A 27490-nucleotide genomic window follows, 5' to 3' on the forward strand; every position below is an offset into this window, starting at 1 on the left:
AAACTTTTTTTCTGTCCACTTAGGAAATAGCAAAGTTGTTGTGCTTCCCATTAATGCTTAAAGGTTTTCCATAAAGTGCAGTGTTATTGTAACGGAGCTGCTGCAACTGAAGGTGGTGTCTGCAGAGTACAATTCTGTCCCATACGGTGAAACTTAAAGCTTTCAAATTCTGTCATTATTTTTTCATACAGAATGTGCTACATTATGGTACATTTCATATCTCACTGGTATTTTCATTCTTTTATCTAATGATAACAGTGCAGAGATTTTCTAGCTATGTGCTTTACATAGCTATGTATGTATTCTTTAAATGTTTAAAAACTGGGGAGGAAGCAGAAGATATCAACAAATGTTATGCAAGAGCTGGAAAAAAGGATATTGCGAGGCAACTTGATATGCTGTTTGATCCAACAGAAAAAGATGTAATAGGCACCAAGAGCTTAAATTGGAAACAAGGCACATTCAGACCACAGATAAAGCACATGTTTTTTGAAGTGAGGCAATAATCTCAAGAGCAGTAAGAGTTTCCAGTTTCTTGATGTCTTTCGTAGAATCACAGAATGGTTTGGGTTCAAAGGGACCTTAAAGATCATCCAGTTCCAACCCCTGCCACAGCAGGGACACTTCCTACCAGCCCAGGTTGCCCCCAACCCCATCCAGCCTGGCCTTGGGCACTGCCAGAGATGGGGCACCCCCAGCTCCTGGGGCAGCCTGCACCAGGACCTCACTGCCCTTAGTGGTTAGAGTAAAGAATTTCCTCCTTATATCTAATCTAAACCTGCCCTCTTTTTGTTTAAAGCTAAACCCCGTTCCCTCTTGTCCCATCACCACACCCCTGACACAGAGTCCCTGTCATAGTCTCTCCCTCAGGAGATTCACTAATGTAAAAAAAGTTCAGTTACAGCACTGTACTTGGAGGGGAGTGAGACAGCAGTTGTGGTGGAGTTCAGCTGCCTAGCAAGGTAAAACCACCACAAGCATGTACAAACAGTCAAGAATTATCATGATTTCCAATGTGTCCTTCTATATCACCCAGGCTAGGAAATTTCTCCCTAAATTCTCTTGGACTAAGGGCATCCACCCATTTCAGACAGACATTTGAGCTTTTGTTTTAGAGATGGAGAGAATACCACATCCCCTCATACTGTTAGTGTGCTCCTCAGTTAGCTTCTGTGCTTTGTCTGTGCTCAGTGGGCTAGGATTGTGCATGTTATTTCTAACCTTTGTATGCCTAGTGCCATTTTCCAAACCTTGCCTTTCTCTGTGCTTTTGTCTGCTGAGCCAAAGCGATCTTTTTCAAAATTCCTGTCTGAATGCAAGTTCTTAGAGATTTTGACTCCTTCCCTTCTTCCTCTCTTCCTGCGTCAATGACTTGAATGACCTCGACAGGCTGGAGGGATGGGCTGAGAGGAACCTCATGAAGCTCAACAAGGGCAAGTGCAGGGCCCTGCACCTAGGGAGGAATAACCCCAAGCACCAGTACAGACTAGGAATGACCTGCTGGAGAGCAGCTCTGCAGAGAGGGACCTGGGGGTCCTGGTGGACAGCAGGCTGACCGTGGTCAGCAATGTGCCCTTGTGGCCAAGAAGGCCACATTAACCTGGGGTACATTCGGAAGAGCGTTGCCAGCAGGTCAAGGGAGGTGATCCTGCCCCTCTGCTCAGGCCTGCTGAGGCCTTACCTGGAGTGTTGTGCCCAGTTCTGGGCTCCCCAGTACTGAAGGGACATAGAACTACTGGAGCAAGTTTGAGGAGGGCTATGAAGATGCAGAGGGGCCTGGAGCACCTGTCACACAAGGACAGGCTGAGAGAGCTGGGCCTGTTTATCCTGGAAAAGAGAAGACTGAGGGGAGACCTCAGAGGAGGTCTACTGCTTGGAACCAGAGGTCTCTTTCAACCTCATTCTAGGATTCTGTGATTCTGTGAACTTCTTCAGTCTCTCCATACAGCAGGTTTGCCAGATCTCCAGCTTGCTGTCAAGTTCCTCTCAAGTCCTCTGCATCTCTTCTATATATAAGCTGCAGGGCTGGCTGCAGTGTCTCCTAAGTAGTCATTGGTGCTATAGATAGAACTAATTTTAGCTTTCTTAGCACCACACATCACTCTCATTAATAAATTCAAAGCACACATTAATTTTCTTGACTGCATAGCATCACACTGGAAGTTCACAATTAGGTTAGCTGGGATGGCAACGTACTCACCAAGTCACGGCCACCCAGGAGCCCTTCCCCAAGCCTGTGTGAGCGGTGCCTGATGACCTTGCTTTCAATAACATTTAAGCACACATTACCAAATCATCTCAATTGCATGTATGAAGGCAAGAAAAAGTTAATCCGTGGAAAATCAGCTTGTCACAGGTTTAAAAATTTGCAGACAACACAGCCCATAAGGATGAGTCAGCTCTACCACATTGTTGGCAAAGGTAACCTTGGATGAAGTAAGGCTGCATCTGTCATCTTACACATTTCTGTCCTGTTGTTCTTAGTTTCTTCTGCTTGCATGTGCTCAGGATGCTCATTTATACACAGGTGCCATGGATCAGTTTGTTCCAGGCATATGACTCAAACTGCATCTCTCCGTTTCTGTCTCTAGAGACTGACCTGTCATTTTTATCCTATAACATTTAACACCTTTTGTCATTGACAAGCAGTTCCTCTATTTTTCTTCCCTGAAATGAAAAAAAAAGAAAAAAAAGAACATCAGCCAAAATCTGATACACACAATGATGTTGATTCTTAATTAACAATTACATTTGGAGAGCTGCACATATTCAATATGTTGATTTTTACATTATTTGTAATTGTTTACCAGAATGTTCTATTAAATAACTATAGAATAAAAAGCTACAGGATTTGAACTGATCTACAGAAAAGGGACAATATAAACGTATAGAGCTATGTTTATCATGCTTTTTTAACGTAGGAGCCTATAGCAAGGCAAGGCTTGGTCTATTCTCCCACATGCCTGGTGACAGAACAAGATAGAATGGGCTAAAGTTGCACCAGGGGAGGTTTAGGCTGGATATTAAGAAGAACTTCTTTACTGAGAGGGTTGTTAGGCATTGGGATGGGCTGCCCAGGGAAGTGGTGGAGTCACCATCCCTGGGGGTCTTTAAAAGACGTTTAGATGTAGAGCTCAGTGATATGGTTTAGTGGAGGACTGGTTAGTGTTAGGTCAGAGGTTGGACTGGGTGATCTTGGAGGTCTCTTCCAACCTAAATGATTCTGTGGTTCTGTGATTCCAGGTGACCATGCGTATATAATCATCTCTTCAGTGCCTCGGTGGTTTTTTATCTATATATATTTGGGGGGGGGGCATTTAATAACCACATTAATCAAAATACAAAAAGAGTTTAAAGATACCATGAATAGCTAATCATACTATAGTGCTCATAATGTTCTGTTCTTTGAAGAATCTGTATAGAAACTGGTTAATTCTGTAATGTAGCCTTAACAGTTTCCTGGTTGGGGTGAATGCTTGCTGTATGCCGTATCCACAGTCACTACAATAAAAGCAAGCCATACTCAACAGATACAATTCGTCTGATTAAGAGGCCTGTTTCAGTTCTGGATTCTGAAGTCCAATTGGTGCTTCTAAAACCTGTTGGTTATTAAAATTCCTAGAATGATTTATCCGTTGTACATCATGTAAGAGTATAGATAAGATCTAAGGCATTTAAAAATTCAGTCTTCAATATGTGGTGCCTTTAACTTTGGAGGAAGACATTATTATGTCCACAAAAATAACTGTCAAAGACTAGATAAGCCTTTCTCATCTGCTTTTTCTTACAGTTATTTATTATTCCCAAGTTTGTGATTTGTGGGGTCCAGCATTTTTTAAATCATATAAGATACTGAACTTCTGACGTGTTGACAGTTCGTCTTTGAATTTCTCTTTGTATTAGTTACTTCTCTGTGTTTTTTTTAAATATAAAAACGAACCATACGGTCATATTTCCTTAGATCTCCCGCAGATAGGCATCTGTAGAAATGCAGTGGTTTTTTGATGCCAAGGAGAGGGAAAGGCACTTATTGCCTCCTATTCTTGTTACATGGGTTCTGGTAGAATAGAACAAAGGTGTCAAAGATCATACGTCACTCTGCTGGACAGAAATAGCTCTGCCGAGTCTCCATCCAGATAGGTGATAGCCCAGTGCTTTTCCTTTCCAAACATCTGCAGCCTTTTCTCCTCTTTTTTTTTTTTTTTTTTTTTTTTTCTCTCTTCCCTCCCATAGTTCATTCTTACTTGTCTGAAAGCTCTGCAGGATGCCTGGCTCTGACGTTAAGAGTGTTCTTAAAAGGAAGCTGGCTTTTTTTCTCAAAATACAGTGCTTTTGAAAAAAGCTTCCTACAACCAAGATGTTAACTGTAGATTTCTGGATTTTAAGTGAAAAGCATGATTTTTGTATTTAGGTTTCATGGTCATTGTACGGTATTTTGCAATATTTTTATAAATTGGAAATAGGGGGGGAGTGACAAAAAGCAGAGATATATCTGAATTTCCTGACGTGGTTTTGAAATACCCAAAGTTTATTTTCTGAATTTTTATTTCATATAACCTGAACAGGCAGAGAAAGGATGAACTGGAACAGAGGATGTCTGCACTCCAAGAAAGCAGAAGAGAACTGATGGTGCAGCTTGAAGGGCTGATGAAACTGCTCAAAGTAAGCCATTTCATGTCAGAAATGCAGTGCATCCTTCTCTCCCACAGGTCTGGAATTCACTATTGCCGTTCTGAGATTCCTGCTTTGCTGTTTTTACCATTATAAATACTTCATATAGAATACAAGGAATTTGCAAAAAGTCATTTCCTTACTGGCTCTGCATATTGGTGCAGATGGTTAATGAGATTTCAGGTTCATATGCTGCTCTTTTCGTTAAAATATCAAGAACATGTAAGAATAGGAAGGTTTTGGAGAAGAATTAGATTCGGTAATAATCTACATGCTGTTCTGGGTAACAATTCAGTTCTTCTGAATTTAACTGGAAAATAAACAGGAAACTATAGTTGCTGTAGTACAGAATATGACTCCCCAGTGGCATGGCAGTGTTTCACCAAGCACTACTACAGTAACCTTCAATGATTGTAGATGATTTGTGTTATGATGGTGTTGGTTCTGGTCTGTATTGCATGATATTGTTTGGATTTCTGTTGAGGGTCCATTATTCTTTTCATAGCGTACTGCCAGGATTGAGCTCATAGTTAATTACCAAAGTTTGAAATATTACTGTGTATTTTTTCTTTCAATTCTTTAAACTGGACAAGAGCCTCATTCCATAAAATGAATGGGAAAACATTGTCCTTATTCAAAGAGTTTTCGGTCTAAGATGCAACAAAGATACAATACACAGTGGAAGAAATGGGAGAGGGATCACAGCAGTTACAGTGACAGGAAAAGCACAGGGTTTTATGGTTTAGCTATAGGCACCTCTTGATAGTTCTAGAAAAACGTAGAGCTTGTCTGCACTTGAAAATGATAGTTAATTCACATAGTATATAAACCTGAAGTTCAGTCACTCTTTTCTTCAAAACACTCAATACATAATACAATTCACTTGTATTCTGGAATAAGAATGTGCATACAAGGCTATGATCAAATACTCTTTAGAGGTAGCTGTTGTTTTTTTTTTGTTGCTGTTGTTTTTTTTAGCTTCCCCGTGCAGACGAGCACATGGCTAGAATTAATATTTGGGAGGTATTTTTTTATGCCAGTGGTTCTGCACACCGTAATTTTTTTCCGCTCAGACAGTTAACATCCGTCTTCTAAAAATATTGAAGATAATAATTTGCTAAATTCAGCTTGACTTCTGCAGACCCTAATCCCTTGTGAGTTCAAGTGCGAGTTTCTGAAGATGGGCATCCAAAACTGAATTACAAATTTCAAAAAGTACAAAAAGTTGTTGCATCAGAACTGGTTTGATTCTTTGTGGTTGAGATGACCACAGCCTTAGCATTTTAGCCGTTATCTTGCAAACACAATCAGCACAGATATTTTGCTTTAAGATGGTGACAAGCTCTGGTGCACGTTTTTCTGTAGCCCCTACTGTTTTCAAAGCATTCATGAGCCTTCAGACATTAATCCTCCCAAACACTACCTGGTGTGAATGCTGTCATCTCCATTGGGTTGAGTGGCTGTTCTGTCATCCGGCCTGACTTTCTGCTCTTCCACCTTGAAAGCCTTGAAGGCCAGGCAGACTAAGAGAGGTGCACTACTTGGAACCTCTACAAGCAGCCTGCAAAATTTCATCTGCCCCCTAGCCACGGGTGAATTGACAGCCGTGCTCTCCTGGCCATCATGTTCCCAACTCCTGACTGCCCGAATGGTGTGTGCGGCCTCTTGCTCAGCTGCTTGGACAAGGGAGCGTGGCGTTGTGTGGAGCAGCAGCAGATGCTGATATCAGTAACTCACTGGTGAGGAGAGCAGAGGCTACGGCAGGATACTGCAGAGCAAAGGGAGCACGTGGGCACCAGTGGCAGCATTGCAACTGGGGAGATGGAGGAGGGAGGAAAGGGCATTGCAGGAGGGGGAAGGGAACCATAACTGACCCCCATCTGATAAACCCGTGTTTTTAGGACCCATTTGTTAACTTTGAACATGCAGTCCACTTCCACCAGAAATTACAAGCTTGTCAGAAAATTTTAATGACATTGCTAGGCGGTATTACACAGAAGGTTAGTTTAGAAGCAGTCTCTTACTAGACTTTTCATTTATGAATCTATTGTCTTTTCATTAACTTCCCCAGTTTCCAAAATTGCTAAAAAACTAAGGGCAAGTAGGAGTGGATCTAAGGAAGAACTTCTTCCCCAGGAGAATGATGAAGCAATGCAGCAGGTGCCCAGAGGGGCTGTGCCATCGCCATCCTTGGAGGTTTTCAAGGCCCAAGGGGACAGAGCTCAGAGCAACCTGGTCTGAGATTACTGTCCTGAGTAGGAGGTTGGACTAGAGACCTCCTGAGGTCCCTTCCAACCTGAGTTATCCTATAAGCCTGTGACTGTTACAATTATTTGGTTTTACATGTTGCATAATGTGGTTCTTTGAATTTCCCCCTTATTAGCTCTATATGGAGCCTGCCAGCTTGTCTTTGATGAAAGCATCTTCCAGAAAGACATCTGTTCCTGAACTGATGAAATCAAAAATGGAAAATCCACTGCCAATGCAAATTTGCTTGCACAGTTAAAAATGTATACCTTATTTTGAGTTTTAATGTATTTAGCTTCAGTTTGCACACATGGGCTCTGGTACATGTGGTTCTTCCTCCATTAAATCAAGGAGTTCTTAGTGTCCCTGTTTTTCACCCTGTGCAGATACTTACTCCTCACACTGACAGCACTCCTCAATCTTCTTTTTTAAAGCAGTTTGACAGGTAGAGTTCTGCTGAGTTTTTCATAATACTGCACTTCAGTCTTTTTTTTATGATTTTATTTGCCTTCTGCTGATATTTAATAGTATTTTTTAAATTGGGCAAAAGCAAACTGTGTGTTGATTTCTTCTCTGACTCTAAGCAACACTATACAGGGAGTTACAAGAGTAGTTTTATTATTCTTCATTGCTATTTTCTTTTTTGTGCCTTTCTGCACCAGTGACAGCTTTTTGAATTCTGTCAGTTATCCTGTTCTTACTCCATGAAATGTGCTTTGTTTGTTTTGTATAGTGCTAACTGGTTAACGAGAATGTCACAATTAAATTTCTTCATATGAAAATATATTACATCTGTGCAGTTCCTGTAGAAGCCAAACTTGTAATACATTCAAATAAGAAAATCAGATTTATTTGGCAAGACCTATTTTCCATGAAGCTATAAAGCTTCATACATTACTTATTAGTTGAGTCTTGTATCAGCATTTCTGTTACTTTGAATCAATTAATGATACGGCAAGATGTTTATACTTAATTGTGTTGTCTTATCTCCCTTTTTGAATATCAGTGCAAGACAGCACAACCCAGTCCTTGGTCCCTTCTAGGATCTGTTAAAAATTGCTTTAACTGGACCAGATAACTCCTCATGCAATTACTGTAAGAGTTTTGGCTGCAAGCTGCCCAGGCCTATTGATCTAAAAATAGTATTTCTAGTAGATACTCTTTTAACACGTTTTCCCATTATTGGTGGAAAGTGTTTCACTCTTTGCTGACGGAAACTACAAGGGGAAAGTACAGCGTCCTCCTATTACTCAGACACAGAAAAGAAATACTAATTCCTATTCCCCTATTAAGAATTTTACCATCACTATCAAGACCCGATATACACTGCCTCGAGGCTTTGTTTTGTTTCTGATATTTGTGTTCATTTCAAAGACTCCTTTCTGGCGGCTTTAGCCCTGTCAGACATGAATTTTTAGTTCAAGTTTTAGCTACTCTTCTAATTTGGTGCTCTTAAAAGTTTTCATTTATAATTTAGATCAGCTGTTAAGCTTTTATGTTTTTTCCATTTTCTTATACAATATTTTCTGCATTTTTAATGCCACCGTCATTTCAGTATTTAGAGCTGGATTCATCTTACCTAACTTTGGTGATGTGAAAGTCTGATATCTCAGCTCCCTCTGTAAACAGGAGAGAGAGGAAAGCATACATTTGGAAGGACACAGTTGTTCTCTGGAGGTTCGTTTATTTTTTCCATTAAATATAGAAGGAGCCCAGATGATTAATTGATATTGGATGCCTTTGTTTTCAATGGGTATGTTAGGTAAGATGAATGCTGATCAAAGCAAGAGGAGTTATCACTCTAATCTACTCTGGTGATTTATCTAACACTATTTTTAACAGACTTCCTTTACATCTTTGTTACATATTTTTATCTCTGCATTTTCCTTCATTTTCATTTATAACTTCACTACATTCTGAAAAAAATATTCAGTTTAAAGCTTGGTCCAAGCAAGTTCTCATCCCATGGTGCTGGGGCAGGGCCTCCAGCTGTGAGGGCTGACCTGTGCTGTGACGGCGGCCTCGGAGCCACAGAGGGGCCCTCGGCTGGCTCGGTTGTGTGTGGGGGCAATCGAACCCCCACGATTTGTGTCCCACTCTGATGTTTGTTAGCCAGCACAGCCATCTGCCCACACTGCTGCAACACGCACCCGGGTTGCTCTTTGCACAGTGTTTGCTTCTGAACCTTGTACTTGACGTTGGCCTCAGGGGGTGTGCTCCATGCTGTGGCACTTCGGAGGCCGCAGGTACTGGGGTGTAGGCACCTGTGGGTGGTTTGTCCTGGAGGAGTTCAGGTCCTTCAGCTCTTCACAGTGTCATCAGTGGTGTTTTGGCTGCACTGTCCAATGCTCTCTGAAACCCTTTGAGCCTTTGGACTCTGGGCCAGTCTGTTAGCGCTGGGCAGCGTTCCTCGGATGGCACCCACAGCGCTGCCCAGGCGGCCTCCAAGCACCATACAGACTTAGCAAGCACCATCTTGGATAAGGCCATCCCAGTCTGGGTGATGAGAGGTGACAACAGCATGAACGTGCAGATTACACCAGAGAGCAGGCCCACGTGCAGCTGAGGTGAAGACCAGGGCCTTGCGCCTGAAGGGCTCCTGCAGTGGCCACCATGGTGCTGCCCATGGCTCTCATGTCCCCCGGCAGCTCCAGTTAGGCAGAAGCGAATCAGACCCTTGCACATGAGAGGCCTCTTATCTGCCCCAACTGCACAGTGACCAGTTATCTGCCAGCGGTGTCACCAGTGCCCCCCTTCAATGCTTTTTATCTTCTCCTCATCCAGGCTGCGGGCTTACCTTTCTGTCTTTTCTTCTGAAGACTTCTTTAATCACCTAGTGCCATTAGCTGGCACTCTTCTAGTAAGTAGTCAGCTGTGATGATTGTCTGCCTTCTTGCAGGGCTTTTGCCTTAAGCTAGAAGGATATTCAGCAGACATATCCCATATCACTTTTTTCCATTTCCTCAATGGTAATTTCCTCACTAGCTGATTTGATGATTTATCTAATAACTGCTCAGTTCTTCCTAGCAAAGCTCCGCGTCTCTTGAGATTTTTTTTTCACATCTGTAGTTAATGCTAAAGCCTCATTTTTCAAGCTAACAACTTTTTTGTAGAGTGGAGATCATTTAAGATCTTTTCCCTGACCTGGCTCACCATCTGGTCCTGTGAGTCCCCGTGCTTGTAGAAGGAACAACTGGAAACATGTGGGAATGGGGAGGGAGGGCAGCAGTGGCCTCCGCAGCTGATGTTGATTCATGGTTCAATGACACCATGCCCTACATCTGCTACATCAGTGCCTAAATGTGCACCTGAACCACCCCACATCTTGGGAGAAAAAATAAAAATAAATATAAATATATCTGCTCAGAAATGTGGAACAATGTGGTTATGTTACTGTACATCTCTGCAGTCACTTCCAGTGTATCTCTGTAGTGCCCTCAGTGCACAGTCAGGAACACATCTTTATCTTTTGGTGTAGTGGTCAGTGAAAAGAAACTACTCCAGATTAGGGGACAGAGTCTGGTTAGTCCTACTCAGACAGGAAATAAATGAGGGAAGGTGGATGAATGGGTTCATAGATCTCAAGGTCAGAACTTCTATTCCATTCAAAGTCAGCAACTTCTATTCCATGAATTTTGGTTCCATGAACTGAATTTCTGGGGAGATGTGCTGGGGAGTGGTCCTGCTGCTCACTGCACTGGCACTCCATGCAAAGCCACTGTTGGAGGGAACACACACTGTTACCCTGAAAAAGCTGTAATTACTAATTCTGCAAACACAAGAGTACTCAAAAAATATGCTGCCTACCTATCTTTCTAATGCACACTGTTGCTACCCCACCACAGCTGCCATGCTCCTCCACACAACCAAGCCCACATGACAGAACAGCCTGTAGAGCTCAAAATGGTGTTCCCATTGTTATATTGGTGAGGACAACATTTACGAAAACATTTGAATTGTGAAAGAAACTTTCAATATATGATATTTTGCTCATACCCAAAAAGGCATGTATAGTTGAAGTTAGTGTGATTCTGCTGGCCCAGGAGGATCATAGCATACATTTCTCTGACTCAAAAGCTGATAAATTCATCCATGTTTCACTATTTTTGGTCTTTCAAATTAGCGGTGGTCCATACTGATAGTAGTTGCATTGCAACAATGGAATTGTTCTCTCTTTTTGCCTACTCCGTATCTTCGGTGTTTCTGTCTCCCAGTTTCTCTCCTCCCGTTCTAGATCTGATTGCCTGCCACTCTTTAATTTGCCCTTTTGAAATCTGATCTGCAGAGGTCACTGCAGGTCCGGTGCTAGTGGTCACTCTGTGATCAAAAAGGTGATATTTTAGCTCTCACGTTATGACAGTTTTGGTCTTTGTGATGGCAGATTTGTGCATGCAGGAAACCAAATGCATTGCATTGATTGCACACTTCAAAGGGTGTTTCCAGACTTTTGAGGGTGGTAGTCTGGTATTTCTAGACTGAAAGTAAAATTGTCTTGAGGACAACTAGAGAGTCATTTCTGAGCCTAGGATAGGAAGAGAAACCAGTACAGGTTCTGCTTCAAGCAAAAATCACAGTAGCATCCATTCCACGTTTTCAACTTTCCCAAATACTGGTGGCCATTTTAGATGAGTCTTCTTTTGAGAATGGAACAAATTACATCTTTGCTTTCCCACCACAACAGTTACATCTAACTTCTGTGTTTCCGTTTGTGTCTACAGATGTTTCTACGATTTGCCATGTTCTGTTCTTTCATTGGATCTGTTATAGATTTTGTGTATGTATGTTTCCTTATAGTACAATAATTAATCTACCCTGTTTCTCTCTTCACCTTTTTCTTTTGCCAACGATTATAGGAAGAAGAGCAAAAACAGGCAGTAAGTTGACTTCAGTTTGTAGGTGATCTAACTTTTTTTCTTACTGCATGAAAATACAATTTTCTGTTAATTGGCTTGTATGTATATAAACCACGGGATGTCTTTCTCACATCTGAATTTGAAAGCAGCCTTCATGATTATCCAGTAGAGCATGTTTTTGTGTATGTCCTTAAAGTTATTCCGCTATCACTTTCACATTGAGCTGATTGCCATGGGTACACAAGCGGTGACTGTATTCATTAGTTTTTTATGGAATTGTGCATGACCATCCAGGGTTGAAATGTGGGTTCTCAGCTGGCTTCAAAATTTATTATCTCAGAGATTCTTTAGAGTGCTTTCCATACTAAGAAAGCTTTCTTGTCTCTTCAGGTATCCTTAATTTGCCTCTTTGCCACATGCAAGTCCATGCATGAAAACTAATTAATGACTTAATATTCTAGGCATGGATCCATATCATTCAATCATGATATAGTCTCCTTGAATTAGTCCCAGTATGCTCATTGTAAACAGGATGAGTAAACTAACAAGAGACAAGAATGCATTTACTTTTTACTGATGCTCATTTTCTCTGCCCACCTATTAAAATCTGAATCCTGTGTTAATTTCCGAATCCACTCCAGAGGGAGCCCTTTTGCTTTTCTCAGAAATAACCAGATGTTCAGTGTCTTCTCTCCAACAAAACATTTTTTCAGCATTTTTGAGCATGTTTTTCTTTGTACACAAAGCATTAATGAAAATTAGTCCTGTGTTTCCCATTGGCTTTATTTTGTTGTTGTTAAATGTTGTCAGATATATGACATGCATTGGAAATACTCGTGACTTTTTTTTTTTTTTTTTGTAATGACATATATACTTCTGGTTAATTTCAATTGCTGAAAACACTTCAATACTACATGTGCTGAAATTGGCTTTTGGTGACTCCTGGATGGCCATTTATTAAAATACTGTCATCAACTTAAAAAGAAGATGGTGGTAAGTGTGCATCTTCTGTTGGAGCCTAGTTCTTCTTTAGTTGATGCTGCCAGTGAAGATTTATCCCTGGGTTTGCTAAGGCACCTTGCAGAAATTCTTTGGCTTAATGAAGGGACCAGATTGCAGCATGTGGCAGTGATCTTCAAGGAATTTCCTGGAGAAGGGAAAGCAACCAACACACCACAGTCCCTGTCCTCCCACTTCATACTGTGCAAGTGGAATGTTGTATCGCATGTCATTCTCTTACCCAGCATCACTGCTAGGAATAATCATCTGCATGGAGATGCAGAATTTTATTAGCTTGTTTTTCCCATGCTGTGATTTTTCATCCTGATTATGGATATAGAAAAAGGGTAAATATGAGATCAAAGGAAGAACTTGCCCAATTTTTCTTCCCTTCTCTCCCTGGAGCACTATGTTAGTGAGAGGATAAGAGAGCCAAAACTGACTGCTAAAATAATGTCCACACATTGTTACACTTCCCAGTCCTATTCTGTTGGAATCAGTGACGAATGAGCCAGAAAGGATTTGAAGCTCAAGAAAGCAGATTTTGACCAGCCAAAGAGCACGTAACTGATCTGTATGTAAGAACTGAAACTTTACATCCTTACCTATCATGGGCTGAAAAAGACTGGAGTTGCTCTGCTCCTAACTGTAAAGGTGCAGCCTGGAAAAGATGGAAGTCTCAGGGCACGGTGTTCTGCTTGGCTAAGAAACACACAGTCATAGGAATCACAGAATAACTGAGGTGGGAAGAGACCTCTGGAGACCATCTCATCTACCTCTTATGCTCAAAGCAGGGTCAGCTAGAGCAGGCAGCTCAGGATCTTGTCTGATGAGGTTTTGAGTATCTCCAAAACTGGAGACTCCACAACCTCTCTGGGCAACTGGTGCTAGTGCTTCACCAGCCTCACCATAAGAAAGATTTTTTCTTTATGTTTAATGGGGAATTCCTGTATTTCCATGTGTCCCGTTACCTCTGGTCCTTTCACCGGATAACACCAAGAGGGGTCCGGCGCTGTTTTCTTACTCTCTTTCATCGGGGATCAGTACTCATTGTTAAGGTCCCCTCGATCCTTCTGTTTTTGACAGTCCCAACTCTTTCAGCCTCTCTTCATATGGCGGATGCACTTGTTCTTCGTCATAGTTTTTGGCTATTCCTCCGACTTGCTCCAGACATGCTTTGTATCTTTCTTGTACTGGGTTGTCCAGAACTGGCCACAGCACCCTGGATGGAGCCTCACCATTTCTGGGGAGAGGGGAAGGATGGCCTCCTTCACCCTGCTGCCAGCACTGTTTCCAACACGGCTCAGGATGCTGTTGACATTTGTTGCTGGAACATTGCTGTTCAACTTGTTGTCGGCAGGACCCCAGCTCTTTTTCTGCCAAGCTGGTTTAGCCCCCAGAGCACACTGATGCACGGGGTTATTCCTTCCCAGGAGCAGGACTTTGCTCTCTGTGTTGAACTTGGTGAGGTCCCTATCTGCTCGTTTCTCCAGAGGGATTCAGAGATCTCTCTGAATGCCAGTCCAACCATCTGGTCTATCAGCCCCTCCTCCTAGTTTTGTAGTGTCTGCCAACTTGTTGAGAATGTGTGTTGCCCTATCATCTAGGTCATTTCTGAAGCTCTTAAACAGTCTGGCCCCAGTACCAAATCTTGAAGCACACCACTGGTGACTGGCCTCCAGCTGGACTTTGCATTGATAACAACCCTACTTACCCCTCTGTGAGTTGGTGTCTGCACTATTTTGGAAAGGAGGTAATGGCACATCTCCAGTCTGAAGTCCAAAAGAATTCATTGGACCATACTCTCACTTCTAAATGTCTTCAGGACTTCATGTCATCTGTTTTCTCCAATAACAGGCATACTTGAACACAGGGCTGGCTGGGTGTGAGATCTCAGCTTAAAGAAACACAGCCAACTGAAGAGCTTTAAGAATATTATCAAACATGACACTGTCCTTAAGACCCTCAGCCAGTTTTGGTGGTTGTAGAGTTGCATCTTCCCTCTACATAAGCATATAAAACCCTAGGGTAGCTTGGGAAGGGTACCAGTGCAGTGTGAGCTCAGCCAGCCCCATCCTGTGTCCACATCAGGCTTGGACAAAGAGGCTTGTCTGATTAGTACTTCACAAAGGCCTACAATCTAGCCCACAAACAGGAACACTGTCTGGGTCCTGTGGAAGAGAAGACCCAAGTGCCCTAGTGTTCTAAAGGGATGATCTCTCACCCCTTGATGAGATGGCTAGATTATGTGGTGGTAGCCTGAATTTACGTGAAGGATTAAGGTAAATAAGAGACAAATCAACAGAACAGTCACTGATTCAGTACTGGCTGCACATCAAAAGCAGTAGCATCAGCACCCACTTCAGGAATTTCTGATTTCCCATCGCTGCTAAAGCTGCAAGTCCCATGCTGCCTTCTCCATATTGCTAGCAACAGGTAGAGATGGGTCAGAGAGGATCGGTTGTCTTGGCTGTATTCAAGCAAGTTTCTTGGCCAGCAAAAAAGACTTCCTGAAGAAGTGACCTTGTTCATTCTGCATTTAAGGAAACGTACACATTCCAAGGGCTGAACATACCCAGGCTAGCACGGACATTTTGAATGGCTTGACTGACATCATGAGCCAGCATTGCATCCAGTGCAACAAGACGCCTAGCCAAGAGGAGCAAGTAAGGGTTTGCTCATATATTTCTATGATTCTATGATATATTTGCACCCAGAGTGATTGCACATCTAAGCACTGAGGAGAGATCTTTGCTGCCAGTGGCAGGGCAATAAAAAGTTACTTGGCTGCTGAGGTTACTGCCAAGTACCTACAGAAAACTGTGTGGGAACTGACTTCCATTTCCAGCAGAAGGCTAGGTGAGCACAGTGACATCTGAGACAGCAAACTCCAGACACAAACTCCAGTCCTCAGAAGGCCACAAGCTGTGGCTCTCTTGGCCAGTCTGGCTCAAATATCATGGCAAGCTATAGGGAATTTGTATCATGAGAGGTCCGCTATTTCTGATCCTGGTTCAGAGTTGTTTTTCTATCAAGATTTTGAAAGTTCCTTTACTGTCTTTCCCTTCACAGGACTGCCTCTCCAAATCACTTGGGCCAGTTCTGGTTACACCCTGGAGGAAAAATGCCTTGTGTAGAGATATTGCAGTAAAGGGGTATTAAGCTACAAGGTATTCATAGTCCATCACACCATTCTCTATTACTGCTAAGATTGTTGTGTCCCAGCTAATAAAGATCATTTCCAGCATAGATCTTAATTTACAACAGGACCGTTTTCATGTCACAGCTGGTGAGAGACTTAAATAATCTGCTAAATATTAAAACCTTTGTTTTATAGTCAAATGAACAGCCATTGGAACTGTACTGTTCACTATTCAGAAGAACGTTAAAGGAATTCACAAAGATGTACATCACATGTATCATGTCTTTGGCATGTAGTACAATAATACATACAACAAACCCAGAGGAGCATCAAGCACTCGTAATCCAACACAAGAGAAGTGCTCTAATGCCGAACAGGCACAGAAATGGCTTCACAGCAAAGGAGCTCACATGGGAGTGCTTAAGCACTGGAATGGAAATCTTTTCCTTTCTGAAGATGGTGGGAACCGTGCGGCATTGCAGAGCAGATGAGGCTTGTGAATTTTGAGGTTATATTACCAATCAGAAGAAGTGGACACGCTGACACCAAACAGTCCTCGTGAAGTTGTGGAAATCGTGGGAGGGTTGCTCCTTAACCCGGTGGATGGGCTGTTAGCAGTCCCAGTTTTCCTGCCTTCACTAGGTGGAGATGATACCTTCCACTCCGCATGAGCGGTGCAGGGGCAGAAGTACCTCTTCACCTCATTTGCAGTGCACATCCCTTTTCTGTGGTGAACCTTCATAACCAACAGCTAGAGCAAAACTGATCCCAGACAACAAGCTAGGGTGATACCTGTGTTCCTTCCCAAGAGCTGCAGAAACCTGGGAGAGGGGAATTCCTAACCTTGGGGAACGTGTAACTGCTGAAGAAGTCTCATCATGTTGATGTCTGAATATGAGACTGCTGTTCAATACTATGTCTGTCTTTGCTGTATCCAGAGGTCTTATTTCACCTCTCCAGAGTGGGTCACTGATGCATGGCTGGGTGACCCCCACCACCATGCACTGGTGCGTTTTAACAAAAATACGAAGAATTCCTCCTGATTCCTGAACACTGCAAGTCCTCTGCCTTCTTGTACTGCGTGGCCCCCTTCGTTTCCAGGGTGTGCCTTTGGTCTCTGTGGATGATTCCAAGCTCTCAGCATTGATGGATCATGTCTGCCAGCTATATGGCTAACGTGACCCAACTTGCTCGAAAGATAATCATTCATATTCATAACTGAAGAGCCTCTCTGAAATAAGTGGAAGATCAACCTCTAGGAGTGAATAGCTCAAGTAGCTTAACATAGAATAATCCTGTTCTATGTAACATAATGCTGTTCAGGATAAACTTAGGAAAAAGATGAAATCTAGTTGCCTACCACGCTGGCAGCCTTAAATGCCTTCTCTGGTTGAGCTGAAAGAAGTGGTAGCAGTTCCTGAGACTTGCAGGCTAGGCCTGTACTAGTGAGCGTGCATGGAAAAGTTCTCTGACACCGAGGCCAACTGGCATGAAAATGCCTGCCTCTGCGAGCAGATTTTCTTAGGCTCCAAGACCTGGTGGCTGCATGCGGTATTGGGAATGATTCCTGCAGTGTGCCTGGGAATTGCTGGGGAATGTGGTAGCTGAGATGTGTTAAAGCTGTGCCAGGGAGCGTTCTTACACTTTAATACTGTAAATTACTTTGTTCCAGTGCCAGAAACACTCCTGGGCATGGTTCAGTTCACTAATACAGACAGACAGCTTTAGAGTAAGCTTTGAGTTTGTGCCTCCACACGAGGAGCCATGTTTATGGGTCTCCTGAAAGACACCAAACCTAGAAAGGCTCCTGAAGGAGTCATTTAGATGTTAAGTTTTTGAAGTCATATCGAGAGTGGGGTGTCTGTACCCGTGGGGTATATGTGTCAGCCACATCTCAGCAAGGTGGGCTAGGTCTGTGCTGACACCTGGTACTGAAGAGGAGAAGACTTTCCCCTTCTCGCTGACTGCCAGCACTGCCTTGGCTACGAGGAGGAGGGCTTGGCAGAGAGTAGCCATGGATGTGCATCAGGATTGCGTTCCTGGAAGTCTGATTGCTCTGATGGCTCACACTGCCCTGTGGTGGTTGAATGTCAGGTAAGAGCTACATCTCCCAGTGACACGATGGCACTTCCCATGGCAATTGTGTGAGTGCGCTGAAATGTAGACCAAGGTGTGAAGCCAACATCTACAGAAGACCTGGTTTCTGTCTGAGGAGAAGGAAAATGCCGCTCCCCACCCCGAGCAGCAAGGCTTTAGCAAGTTTCCCTGGGCCCACTCAGTCCTCCCCTGCTGCGCTCTCCATCTGTGTGGAGCTTGGAGGGCAGAGCTAAGAGGATTGAGCACGGCTCAGGCGGCAGCAGATGAAAGTGGGTTGCTGCTTTTCTTTCTCGTGCTGTGTGTAGCGGATGGTGGGGGCCAGACACGGCACGGGTCTGCCAGAGCCTTCTGAGAGCAGTGCCCTGCTCGAGGCGGGTGGTGAAGGGGCGCAAGGTCCTCTCCTGATGCTCATCTGGGAACAGCCCAGGAGGGGTTTAACCACGCTGCCCCATTTCGGCAGGCACACAAGCAGCGTGATTAAGTGCTGTCAAACACGCAAGGCAAACTAAAATAGTAGAGAGCACTGAGATGTTTTTATTTCTGATGTGTAGTAACCGGAGATATTTTCAAAAATAGCAGTTGAGAAAATTGTCACGGAAAACTGTGATTTTTCATATGTTCCTGCTGTCCCATTAGGAGGTAACAGCCATAACGTAGAACCATTTATCCCGGAGTACCCACTCCATTCATGTCTTCCCTGAATCGCATTCCTCTGTACTTAATCACATTTTGGATTGCACAGCCAGAAACAGGCAGGAGTTTGTTCAGTTTTATGTTTTCCAAGTCTTGCCTTCGCTGAGAAAGACACGTATGCCAAGTTTGAACTTTTAAGCTGCTACCATTTTTAACAAAGCTCTGCACAAAAGCGTTGTGGCTACACTTGCTTTTGACTTGGGGGAAAAATATGCTTATTCATTCTTATGCACTTCAGAAACTGCTGAAGGGTTTTTTATTTTCTAAACAGATCCTCTGTCAAGAGGCTGCCCAGCGTGAACATTTTCATTTTTGATCTTCTGGAGGTTTCCGATTGTTTGCTTGCTTGTTTGTTTTAATACACATTATTTGCAAAAAGAGAATTAGAAAGGAAACTGTCCTACGGTGCTTGCACCGGAGTGCACGGTGCTCATACAAAGCAGTTACTATAGGTGTATCATGGGCAGTTATAAGGAAAAATCAAGGCTTGGTCACATCACGTGTGGTCAGAGAGGCTCCAGGAGCCCCAAGAGGTTGTTCCTGTATTCAGGACATTTCCCCTCCTTCAGTCCCATTTTGATGTTGATAACTTGGAAGGTTGGCAGCAGGAGCAGCCTTCGTGCTTCAAGAAAGCACTGCTGGAAGTCGTGGCACCGCCGTTGGCTTGTGGGCTGCAGTGGAATGAAGGGTGTTGAGATGCATTTCATGCAGGTGGACTGACTGAGGCTCTGGTCTGTGCAGCACTTTGCCAGCGGGTCATCCCATACAGATGGTCCCCAGGCCAGCCCCATGCCCTGGGGAGTGAGGACAGGGCTCTGCAGGGAGGTTGTGTGTACTAAAGCGTGTGAGAGCTGATGGTGAGATGGCACCTGTCTGGTACAATCCTTCAGGAAATTTCATACAGCCACATCTCCACCATTTCTGCAGCAGACCCCGCGATGCCCCAGGCACTGAAGAACCCAGGTCATACAAGGGGAAGGCAGTGCAGACAGCCTCAAGCCTTAGCACCTTGCCAGTCCCCCTAGCTGAGGTTAAGCACCTTGCAGGCCCAGGAGACCTTCAGCAGGCCTAGGGGATGCTCCTGCACTCCCTGGGAGGCCTGAGGTCTCAGAGGGTCTTTCAACACCAAGCACAGGAGTACGGAGCCTGCTCAGGCGTCGTGGCTTGCCCTGGGAAATAACTGGAGACTGGGGGAGCAGCTCCATGGTGTTGCCTGGAGTTAGCACCGAGTCCCAGAGGCTGGAAGGGACCTGGAGGTCAGCTGGGGGCTGGCCTGCTGGGCCCATTCATCCCGTCAGACCTCAGCTGCTCTGCAGGACCACCAGTGCCATCGCACAACACTCCCACCCCTTCGGGTACCCAGCATCAGGGCACCCAGAACCCCAACAGTCTCTATAACGGGGCCACCACGTCCTGCCAAAGCAGCAGCCTGCATGCATAACATCGTGTCTCCAGGCCTACGCACACCTTGGGTGCAGGGGTGCACGGCAGCAGGGCTGGAGCTAATCACCACCACCAGATCCGAGCTGTCTCTGTGGTTCTGATGTGAGGAACGTGTCGGGCGGACAGTGCCCGAGGGACTGCAGAGTCAGAACAGTGTCTGGGAGGTGTGTGAGCATGGACTGGCAGTTTGGGGTGTATTAACAACAGCTTTTTTTTTCTACAAGTCACTATATGAGAAATTTTGCTTTTAGCAATTTAGAAATGTTTTTCAAATACCCAGATTTTCTTGCAATAAAACCAACATTTTAATTTTAAGGTTTATATTTTGATGAGGAACCAAAGGGGGAGGCCGTACTGCTTTACGGGACCATTTGATGTAGATGGAGAAAGCAGAGTTGTGGACCAAGGGTTAAGTCAGTCCAGGGTTAAGTCAGCTTTACAATAAGCTGACTTCAACAGCAAAGCCAGCTTGAAACATTCCTTTTCCTGTGCCAATATTCACTGCTCCAGCAATTATGTTCTTACGGTTTCTGAGGGGCCATGCTCCAAATCAGAGCACTGAACTGTCCTAATTAAAGACAGCGTTCCTAGAAAAAGATGAAGCCAGAAATTCTTGTAACTACACCTTCATTGACCTTGCATCAGATCTTCAAGAAGTACAAATCCAGACTGGAAGAGGCTAGATGTGGTTCCTTAGAGTGAGCCTTTCAGGGCAGCCACTAAAACTACGTGGCAGAAAGCAGCCAGCAAGCACCTCTGGATCAGAGAGGGTGCACCAGCAGTCAGCTGCGTGCCCCTTTGCAGCAGTACAGACGAGGATGGTTCCTGTAACAGCAGATCAGAGAGAAGGTTATAAGGGACAATAAGCAGTGTCCCACCAGAATCAATGATCATTTAGAACTGTGAATTCAGTGTTTAGGCTTATTCTGCAGGAATATTTCATAGGTCTCCATTGAAGATCTCATATGCAAGGTCAGAATGTGTTTGTAATTTTTTTTATTTTTTTTGTGGCATATATTTTCCCACAAAGTGGGTGTTTCTATCCTTTGTTTTTTCTTCATGAGAATTCATTGCGGTGTGTTAGTGGTATTTTTCATTCCACATGCATGTTTCCACCAAAACATTTGTTGCCACATTTTGGGGTAGATATTCATGAGCATATAGATTTTGTGTTTTTGTTGTGGAGATATCATTAAGATGACTGGAGAGATATACTGCAAGGATTTGCATGTGCTTGGCAAGGTTGAATTTCACTTGATGTTTGTTTAGTCCGTAGGAAATGTGATGCTGATGATGAGTTTGGCAAGACTGAAAGTTAGAAGACAGTATTCAGGAATAATTTATTTTGCCATAGTTTCTTTGAGTGTAGATTGCAACTGGTTATATGATGATCCTTGGAGAGTCCAGAATGTGAAATGCTTGTTTGCTTCCCAGCTGAATTTTGTACCCTGACTGTTCTAAATGCTGACTGTTCTAAAGCAAATTTTTCTTGACTTTATAATCAAGGACCTGATCTAGTATGTAAATAAGCTTAAGTGCAGACAGTGCGTGCATACTCCTTCAGGATATGCCTCAGTGTATGCTTAATTCTCTGCAATCACTAATTCCTTCTGCTGTGCTGTAGCACTGGATTGGCACCCAAATACAACTGACTGATGCCATAAATAGTGCATATGCATATCTGTAGCATTTTAATCTTAACCAAACTACAAAACTGTGCATCTTCACATCCCTCTGGATCAAATTGAATGTGTCCATTTCAGAGACGGGGAAAACTGATACTTTTTTAGACATTCAAGACTATCCAACAAGCTGTTGATGAAATTCAAATGAGAGCTGTTGCTTGTATCTTGGCTGTCACTTGCAGAAAGAACTGGTTCTCATACACAATCATGAAAAATATGGAAGAGGCCCCGTTGCAACAGCACATACTGTAACTTGGTTCTTAAGGGCTGCCTGCTCTACACCTTGCAGGAGTTACATCCACATAGCTGAACTCTAAACATTTGTCAGAGTGGAAGGTGTATAATACTGTTAATCCCCAGTAATTCAATTGCAGAGAAATTAATATTAAATGTGTTTCTGTGTGAGCATTTGTAATACTTTCCCTCTTATCATTATGGAAGCATAGAAGGGTAATCAAAGCCACATGAAGGACATCTGGATCCAGCATTGGTTTATATGGCACCTGGCCCTTATTAATAGTAATGAGGAAATAGCAGTTTGGGATTTCTTGACCTCACATGAAATTCATTTCACTGGGCAAAGGTTGCTAACAGATGGCAGCAATTTGGGGCTCATTTCATCATCTGTTACACAGACTTTATTGCTTCATTTTGGCCCTTTCCTTTGTAAGGAGCTATCCCTTTTTCCACCTCCTCTCTTTATAAGGGCTGTCTTTTTCAAAGGGAGTCCTGAAACATCTTGTTAAAGCATGTTATATGCAGCACAAGAGTTTAGGTATGGTCTGATACAACAGAATAATCCCTTTGAGCATAAATCACTCTTTTACTAACTGTGTTGTAAACTTCTATCTTTTTGAAGTTGGTAGTTTCTTCTGGGTTATTGGCCTCTCTCCAATTTGTTCCCTATTTCCCCAGCCCACAAATACACTTTTGCACTCTGACTTTAAGCAAATTAAAGAGATTTGAGAAGACACAACCCCATAATTGTCAACACAAAACACTATCTCAAACCAGAAGTTTGTCACTGAAGTCTGATTTAATAACGTACCCCAATGAGTTGCGTGCCAGTGAGCCTGGTGTTGAAGAGTATGAAGCATCTAGAGAAAGGATTTCCTTTCAGTGTCTACTTCACTGTTGTCATATTGGTGTGGACTCAATTATCCTTGAAGAGCATCCCTGGTCGAGCAGCTGTGAGAAGATCTTTGCAGAGCTTGCTGAAGCTTATCTGCAGCTTGGCTGGGCGGTGGTTGGATGCCTTCCCTGCTGGCCATGGAGCTAGCTGTCAGGCAGAACTATCTGTGATGCTCAGCAGCATCCCAAGAGGGTAAAATCTTTGATCTGAGTGTTCTGTTCTACCTTTTTTTTTTTTTTTTTTTGGTAGTTATAGCTGATTCGAAGCATGCTAGTAGTAAGATAAAGAAACCTCAAAAATACAGATGTAGTGCTGTTTAGTATTACAGAAATATTATGAATTCAAGACCTTGGAAATGATGAGGTTCAATATTTGCTTACTCAGATGTTATGTTAGCCATTATGGTGATAGCTTCCTCTTGTACAGCGATGGCTTCTGCGCTGCAACAACATGTATTTACAACGTAACTATCAAAAAAATCAAAATACTTCTACGCAGTCAAACATTGGTGTAAATATTACACCACAGTGCAGAAATGAAAAAAAAAAAAAAACATACCTGGAATCAATTTATCCTTAGTGCTAGATCAAAATAGTTTTACCTAAGAGTCTGATAGTCTGAAATATCTGTTCCAGCTGTACATTGTGTCTTTCATGATGCTTTCAAACTGAAACCTCTTGGGGGTTTTATTTATCAAAGTGAAGTGAAAGTTGTTCTAACTATTAAAATCATCATGTAATCCAAATTGGGTTTAGAGAGAAATGCTTGCATTGTATTTGTGATTTAGTTTGACTACTGTAAATATCCCTACAATTTTGAAAGCCCAGAGCAGATGTGCTTAAATCCACAAAGAATTAAAATAGCAGAGAAAGATAAAATCTCAGTATTTTGACTAATGCATTTTAAGAAAAAGTCTGCTAATGTGAAAATTAATTTTCTTTTCCCTGAACCTTTCTCTGTTGAAGTAAATTCACCAGTAAGAGGGGGGGGGGGGGAGGTGCATGTTTTAAGAAAGATCTGAATTCCAGTAGCCTCCCGGGGCTGAAAAAAAAAGCAGATGTGTACCCTTGGTGCAGTCAAACCCTGTTCATCTGTACTTATTGGGAAACACTACGTGCTTGCTTCTAGGGGCTGCAGTTCTCCAGATCATTGACGATTTAATTCTGTGTTTCTGACAACATTAATGAGTTCATCAGATTAAATAAACTACAGAATTCCAGGAGAGCTAAATCGTGTTAGTTGGGTTCTGCCATTATGAATGCTCTTGGCACTGATGCGTGTACACGCAGGGCTCTGCAGGGCAGCGCTGCGCATCCAGATGTCGGGTGCGCTCTGCCCCGTCGCAGTCATGGTGGGCACGGCAGCCGTGGTCCTTACTGCCTCTCTTGGTGAGATCAAGTCATCGATTTCTTAGCTCCGGTTATTGCTCTCAAAGATTTTTACAGTCTCTTTCACCCACCGATGAACAGCCTCACTAGTTGTCGTTGACCTCTCTGAGCTGGATGCTGATGGTCAGGCTCACCGCAGTCCAACCTGTATCTTTGGACATCCCTTCACGCATTCCTTCTCCTCGGTGCAGAGGAACAGAAACCTCTGATCTCCAAATCTCCTGCTGCTGATACCAAGGACAAACCTACAGCCTGGCGGAAAACTCTTTGGCATCAATTTCAGATCCAAAGTCTTACTTCCATTGTCAGTAATGGTAGCAGACAACACATCACCTGTGACATTAGGAGGTTCCTCATGGTATTGTCCTCTCCTTTGACTAGAGGAGTGAAAGGAGATCAGTCTTGACTGTCCAGAATATCTCTCCCAGCTCTGTACTACTTCATACCTAAAACCAGCTGGTGATCGCTGTTTAGAGGCTGTTGATAGTGACCTTGGTCATCACCAGTGAATCCTCACAGGAGATTTGGTAAATTGATAAATGCCAGCACTGGACTCTAAATCAGAGACTGCTCAGTCCAACCACACTGCTCTAGCAGTGGCCTTCAAACCACCCATGCTCACATGGCTGGAGAATGGAGCCAGGATTTGTTCTGCTTTATCCCATCCCTTTTCCACCTGCTTGGGGCAGTGCCATTGGGAACTCCACTTACTGATGTGTTCCTCTGGAGGCTGCTGAGTGCAGAGGCCCAGGCTCTTCTGCATCTCCATCTGCAAGCTGCCAGAGCACCATAGCCAAGCACAGCTTTTATTTTGCCTGGAGCAGGGCAGTTTTCTTCCTGTGGATGCTCTGAGGTGATAATGGGGAACATGGGAACTGTCAAAGCAGCTGGGTCAGACAGCAAGAGACATTTCTGAAAAGACATTTCTGCAATCAAGGCTGCAAGCACTGGGATTCCCTAGAAAAGGGGATAAGGAAAAAGCCTTCATCTTTAAGGAGTTGGTGTTTATCAGGTAAACTGGTCACATTCTCTGCACTTCTGAACACATCCCGTGCAGTGTGTGCTGCTGTGTGTCGTGTGTTGTCTGCCCAACGTCTCAGCTCCCTGCTGGCCACTGTGCTGGCCACCAGCTCAACCAAGGCTGCAGTGCTGGCACAGCTTCGTTTTGCCCACGGGGAGAACCACAAAGGACAGCGGAGAGCATCGCTGTGTCACCCACAACAGTGCATGCTACTCAGCTGACAGGTCAGTAAATTTGGCACTGCTGTTGTGAAGCATCTGAGGATGAAGGAACATGAAATTCAAGAAGCCTCACTGCTCTGCCAGTGGCATCAGATACGAGGGGCAGAAGTCATTGCCTGTGCCACCTGTACCCACCTGTGAGCCAGCCTGTGCTTCTCATGGTCCTTACTCCTCTCAAGTGATGCTTCTTGCATGAACTTGCTACAGAACAGCGTATGCTTGTCACTGTAGGTAGGAGATCACATTTTTTATTGCCAGTGTTGTTGTTTTTTTTTCATTGAAAAAAAGGTTTGTTTGTGTTTTTTTTTTTTCCAATGCTAGACCCAATAAGATACTACAAAAAAAAAAAGAAAAAGAAGTGCATGTCTTAGATCTGGGAGATAGATTTGCTTTTCTTCTTGTCCTCCAGCTCAGAAGTGATACCCCCAGAGAATGCCCTATTCTTACTTTCCTATGTAAGCTCTTGCAAAATGGAAGGAACAGATCGTATTAACATCATAGGGAACTTCTTGCTGACTGAGAACAGACAAGTCCCTGCAGATTTTGTTTTCCATCAGAAGCACACTTTGGTTTGACCCCAGTGGTCAGTATATATTGTGTGCTTGGGATGTAAAGTCATACATCAGCGTGCACATAGCGCTTACCATGATCAGCTGAATAATCAGCCTGTGAGTTTTGCATCAGAAGGCATGGCTGGTGGTGAGAGGAAAGAAGCTACAGTGGCTGTTCCTCAGTCTTTGTGATCTGACAGTGACAGGACTAAGTCTTTCAGATTATCTCCCTTCCTCTTTGTGGCTATTCGCAGCTCATTGAAAGACCACAGCATCACATCAGAGAGGCCCTCGTAATGCGTCATACCCTGTGTCCATATGTTCTTAATTAGCTCACGAGCCACTCCTTCCAAAGATCAAAGGCGCTTCACCAGGACACAAGGAGCTTGCTTTTAAAACATGCCTGCAGCAGCTGCTCGGCAGTGGCTGCACGATGAAGCAACCTCCTGCCTTTTGCCGAACATGCAATCCTTGGCTTAGGTCTCGGGCAAACGTGGGGAGAGCAGTCCTTCAATCTCAAATCCATGTAGCAGCTGATGCTTCTCCTGTCTGTCTAGAGTGGATCCCGCTTCCTCTAGTAATCTTTCACCTTTTACTGAAGGTGTGCGTCCAGTTTACCTTTTGCCAGCCCAGTGCAGGGGATTCACATTGCCACCTGCTCCAAAGAAAGGATCCAAAGCTTACCTGGCCGTAGTAGGGCTTACTGAGCCAGCGAGAACCCCATGAACGTGCCTTCCATTGCTCATTTTCCAAGCCCACAGCTAATGCAGGCACCTACCCGTGCTGGCAGCAGTGGCTTGGCCTTGCCACAGTGCCTGTGGTGAGGAGCAGGAGGTGGCCAAGGCTCCTGGGCAGCAGTGAGAAGATCCCTGGGAGTGCAGGAGAGGGCCCCACAACTGCTCTGAGATCCATCTGCCAAAAGTGCCTCTTGCTGTAGGTAAGTAACTACCACCTCTTCTTTCTTTTGGGACACAGCCAGCATCTCTGCACGCACCAAGCCAGCGAGCATCACTGATGCTGCTGGGCAGGGGGGAGGTGGGGACGTTGGGTTCACCCCACAGGCTCGGGGTGATGGGGCTGCTTTCTGTCGTGCTCTTTCTTATGTCGCCTCCGTGCTCCTTTCTGCTCTGCGTGTAGGCCGTCGCCCGTGAGGCGTGCACCGAGGAGTAACCTCGCATGCAGATAGTGTCATTACTCAGATGGATGGGGTTATTGATCTGCAAAGTGTCTGCAGAATCCTTGGACTACCAGCCTTGCAGACAACTCATCTGCATTTGTTATTGCTTTTTTAAGAGCCAAGTATGTTAAAAAAGGATGACAAATCCTTGAGTACTTTATAGGTAGCAC

At 43.9% G+C, this 27490-nt stretch overlaps 1 protein-coding gene across 13 annotated transcripts in view; it reads left to right on the forward strand.

Annotated features, from left to right (window-relative positions):
* DTNB (dystrobrevin beta) overlaps positions 1-27490 on the forward strand; it is a 194092-nt gene that overhangs the window by 129198 nt on the left and 37404 nt on the right. For 11 of the 13 annotated variants that reach the window (XM_084514052.1, XM_084514051.1, XM_084514048.1 and 8 more), the window contains one exon: positions 4566-4662. In XM_084514052.1, the coding sequence (XP_084370178.1) occupies positions 4566-4662 (97 nt within the window). Of the gene's footprint in view, positions 1-4565; positions 4663-11771; positions 11793-27490 lie in introns of all 13 variants that reach the window. The other 2 variants (XM_084514038.1, XM_084514045.1) reach the window with 1 other exon arrangement.

Source organism: Aythya ferina (assembly GCF_964211825.1).
Source record: "Aythya ferina genome assembly, chromosome: 3".
Taxonomy (NCBI): Eukaryota; Metazoa; Chordata; class Aves; order Anseriformes; family Anatidae; genus Aythya; species Aythya ferina.